This window comes from Protobothrops mucrosquamatus, unplaced genomic scaffold (assembly GCF_001527695.2).
Source record: "Protobothrops mucrosquamatus isolate PMUCROS unplaced genomic scaffold, P.Mucros_1.0 scaffold_4, whole genome shotgun sequence".
NCBI lineage: Eukaryota > Metazoa > Chordata > Lepidosauria > Squamata > Viperidae > Protobothrops > Protobothrops mucrosquamatus.
In genome coordinates, this window is record NW_015386080.1 from 213187 (window position 1) to 216610 (window position 3424).

Below are 3424 nucleotides of genomic sequence, written 5' to 3' on the forward strand. Positions count from 1 at the left end.
CTTCTCTGTGGGTGCCCCTGCCCTCTGGAACGAACTACCCCCTGAGATTCGGACGATTCCGGATCTCCTTACCTTCCGTCGCGCCCTCAAGACATGGCTTTTCCAGCAAGCGGACCTGGCCTAGGGAGGATTTTATATTGGGTTCATTTTAAGGAATTTGTAAACAACACAACTCTAAAATTTGGTTTAATTCGGTTTTGTAGGGGGGGATTGTATATACACCTTTGTTTTAAATATATGTTGTGAGCCGCCCTGAGTCCCGTCCGGGAGAAGGGCGGGATATAAATTAAAATAAATAAATAAAATAAATAAAATAAATATATATATATATATATATATATATATATTTATTTATTTATTTATTTATTTATTTATTTATTTATGGTGCCTTCAGGGTAGACCATATGCTGGAAATGTATAAATAATTTAAAATCAGTCATATCAGTGCTGCCCTCACATTATTTGCAGTGCTACAGCTGGGTGGTCAGTATTAGTCTTTTGTTGCAGCCATAAATTTAATTCTTTATTATCATGTTCTTTTTCAAGGACATGTTGAAATAATTTGTTTTCTTCTCCCACTTTGTTTTAAACAGGTGGACAATATTTATCTATTTCTCAACCGAAAGGGAAGGCAGGTCGATTTGCCCGCTTGGTTCTCCCACTTGGCCATTTAGCTCGCTCCGAAGATCTGTGCTTATCCTTTAGGCATAAAGTATCTGGGTTACACTCCGGTTTGCTTCAGGTCTTTCTAAGAAAGACTGGTATTCATGGGCCAGCAATTTGGGGAAGGAACAGAGGCCATGATTGGAGTCAAACGCATATAACATTGAAAGGACCTGGCATCAAAAGTGTGAGTACAAATCTGGGATCTAAGGGGAAAAAAATAAACAGAAAGAAAGAGAGAGCACAATATTATTTATATTTAGTATATTCAATAGAGTTACATTTCCTTCTATTAATCTCTATGTGTGTTACAATTTCTTCAATGAGTGTCTTGATTGCTTAATGTTAATTATCAAAATAGAATCTGCAGAGCACCTTTTTCTATGATGACCACCATAAAAATTAAATCATCTAACAACTTAACCATTATGGTTCATAGCTTGGTGTTATGTATCACTAAAGTCATTGTTACTTATTAAGCAAGCAATAGCTTAACGTGATACATGAACCCAATCACTCTCATATGTCTTTATTTTTTTTCTCCCTTCAGGTTATTTTTAAAGGAGAAAAAGGAAAAGGAAGAACTGGGGAAATTGGGCTGGATGATATAAGTTTGAGAAAAGGCCGATGTTCTCGGGTCCATTAGTAGTACAGATGGCCGAAGAGAACAGACTTTCGTTGTCCATAACTATTATTTGAGACATGTGGATGATTGATAACTTCTCCTTTGTCTTTGTGAAATCACAGTGGATCTCCAGATAAATAATTCAAATTTTCTGTAATAGTAAAAAAAGTTTAAACAGATGTTGAAGAGGCCATTAACATTGTCTGTGCTTTAAGAGGTTCTGAATGGAGGATAAATACATGTCCTTTATGAAGAAAAGACTGCCTAAACGTCATCAAAAAGAGTCAACAATTGAATTCATGTCTTCTTTGTGTTTTCCGTTGGCTGATTATGGCTCATTTTGTGTCACAAGCTAAAGATGCAGCTGTTATTGTACTGCATCAGTTTTTAAAGAAGAGTGTTTTGTGTGTCTCTGTGTGTATAATAACATTTATCCCATTATCTTATTACAAAAGACAGTTAAAGAGTAGCACTGCAACCTTTAATGTGGGTAGTGCTGTGTTCTGTATAAATATGTATTATGATTATTAATGTATTTATATATGTTGTATATTTGCAAACTCTAGTTATAAGATGAAATAGTATTTGCGCATGTTACAGTTAAACCAGCAAAACAGGCTGGTCGTCCAATATATAGGATCCAGCAATTGTCCTGCCTTTCAAAACTAAAATAGTAGAATATTTTGCATAATTGCAAAAAACTGTATAATGTAAGTATTACCAGATTCAGGAGAATTAGACTCAGCAGTCCTTTTCTGAAAAGAAAAACATTCATGAATGATATCAGTAGCACAACTTGGCCTTGATGGATTTTTTTTTTAATATAGTCAAGGAAAGTTTGGCAGATAGAAATTTTTCCTCTCTTATTCTGACACTATTAAGAAACAAAATAGATTTCGGGGGTTCATAAGCAAAGAAATGCAGAATGACTTTCCTGAACATAGCAGGAGGGTTGCAAAATGGGCCAATTTCAGATTTATCAAAAGTCCGTTTTGCACAGTATAGCATAGAGGGGAAAAAATCCAATACAACAAAAATGCAATAGAATACAGTAAAATGCAATTGAAAATCCAAAGAGAATTTTGGATGGCTTAGAATTTGGACCTTTTAATTCTTATTTGCAAAAAATGGAAAATGGAAAAGGTTTCCCCTTGCATCTAGATGTTAATCTCCCCAAAAAACTATCCAAGTGGTGGGGACTGCCACAGAAAATCCTCTTTTTCATTGCGTCAAAATGAATAGATCTTCAACTGATAGAAACAGAACAGGTGGCCAATATATCACATTTTATAAGTCCAAAATAATTTAGCTTAATTTCAACTTACTCCATATCTGAAATTACTTCTTACTAACATGTGATTTCTTCCTGTATTTCTCACTATATGCCAGAGATCAATAATATGCCACCCTAAAAGCTATTCATCCATCCTCTCACCCATTTAATTACATGTATTTATTTCTAAAACTTATTAAAGTCTCATTAGTTCACAGGGGCATTCTTGGATAAGATTGCAGGATATTTAAGAGTTAAAGTCATTGAAATTTTGCAGTTATTAAAAATTTGCAACATTCAGACTAAATCAGTTATAGATATATTTTTTGACAGAAATAATATTTATTAAGGCATAGTACTTTGTAAAGAAGCACTGTAAAAGTAAATTGATGGCCTTTAATACATTCCATTACAGCCATTGAAACAGAAATATCTTAGACCAGAGTGTCAAACTTGCAACATCATGTGATGTGTTGCGACATATTGCAACTTTTTTTCCATTGCCAGCAATGGGGTGGGCGCGGTTTTGCTATGATGCATCCAGCTCTGTCTTAGACCTACTTCAGCTATTGGCAAGAATTTTTTTCTTCTAATCATATAGCTTTCTAAAATATGGCATATAGAATGTCAATATGGCAATTACATTTCTCTGATCAAAATGATGGTATTTTAAATAAGAATAACTAATATTCTCAATGTATTTTTTCAGTTGGACAAATAATATGTATTTTAAGACTTTAAAAAAAGTAAAAGCTGTTAGTTTCAATATTATCATATTACAAGATTATCAAACATAAACCTCTAAAAATGATAAATGAACCCCTCTACAAATACCACTAATGATTTCCTTTGGAGTTAGAGTT

At 33.7% G+C, this 3424-nt stretch overlaps 1 protein-coding gene across 1 annotated transcript in view; it reads left to right on the plus strand.

The window, feature by feature from the left end:
- Window positions 1-2052, plus strand: part of NPNT (nephronectin) — a 25573-nt gene extending 23521 nt beyond the window's left edge. Inside the window, 2 exon segments of the mRNA XM_029287314.1 lie at window positions 594-850; window positions 1214-2052. Coding sequence (XP_029143147.1) covers window positions 594-850; window positions 1214-1309 — 353 coding nt within the window. The 3' untranslated portion in view covers window positions 1310-2052.
- Window positions 2053-3424: the final 1372 nt, after the last annotated feature.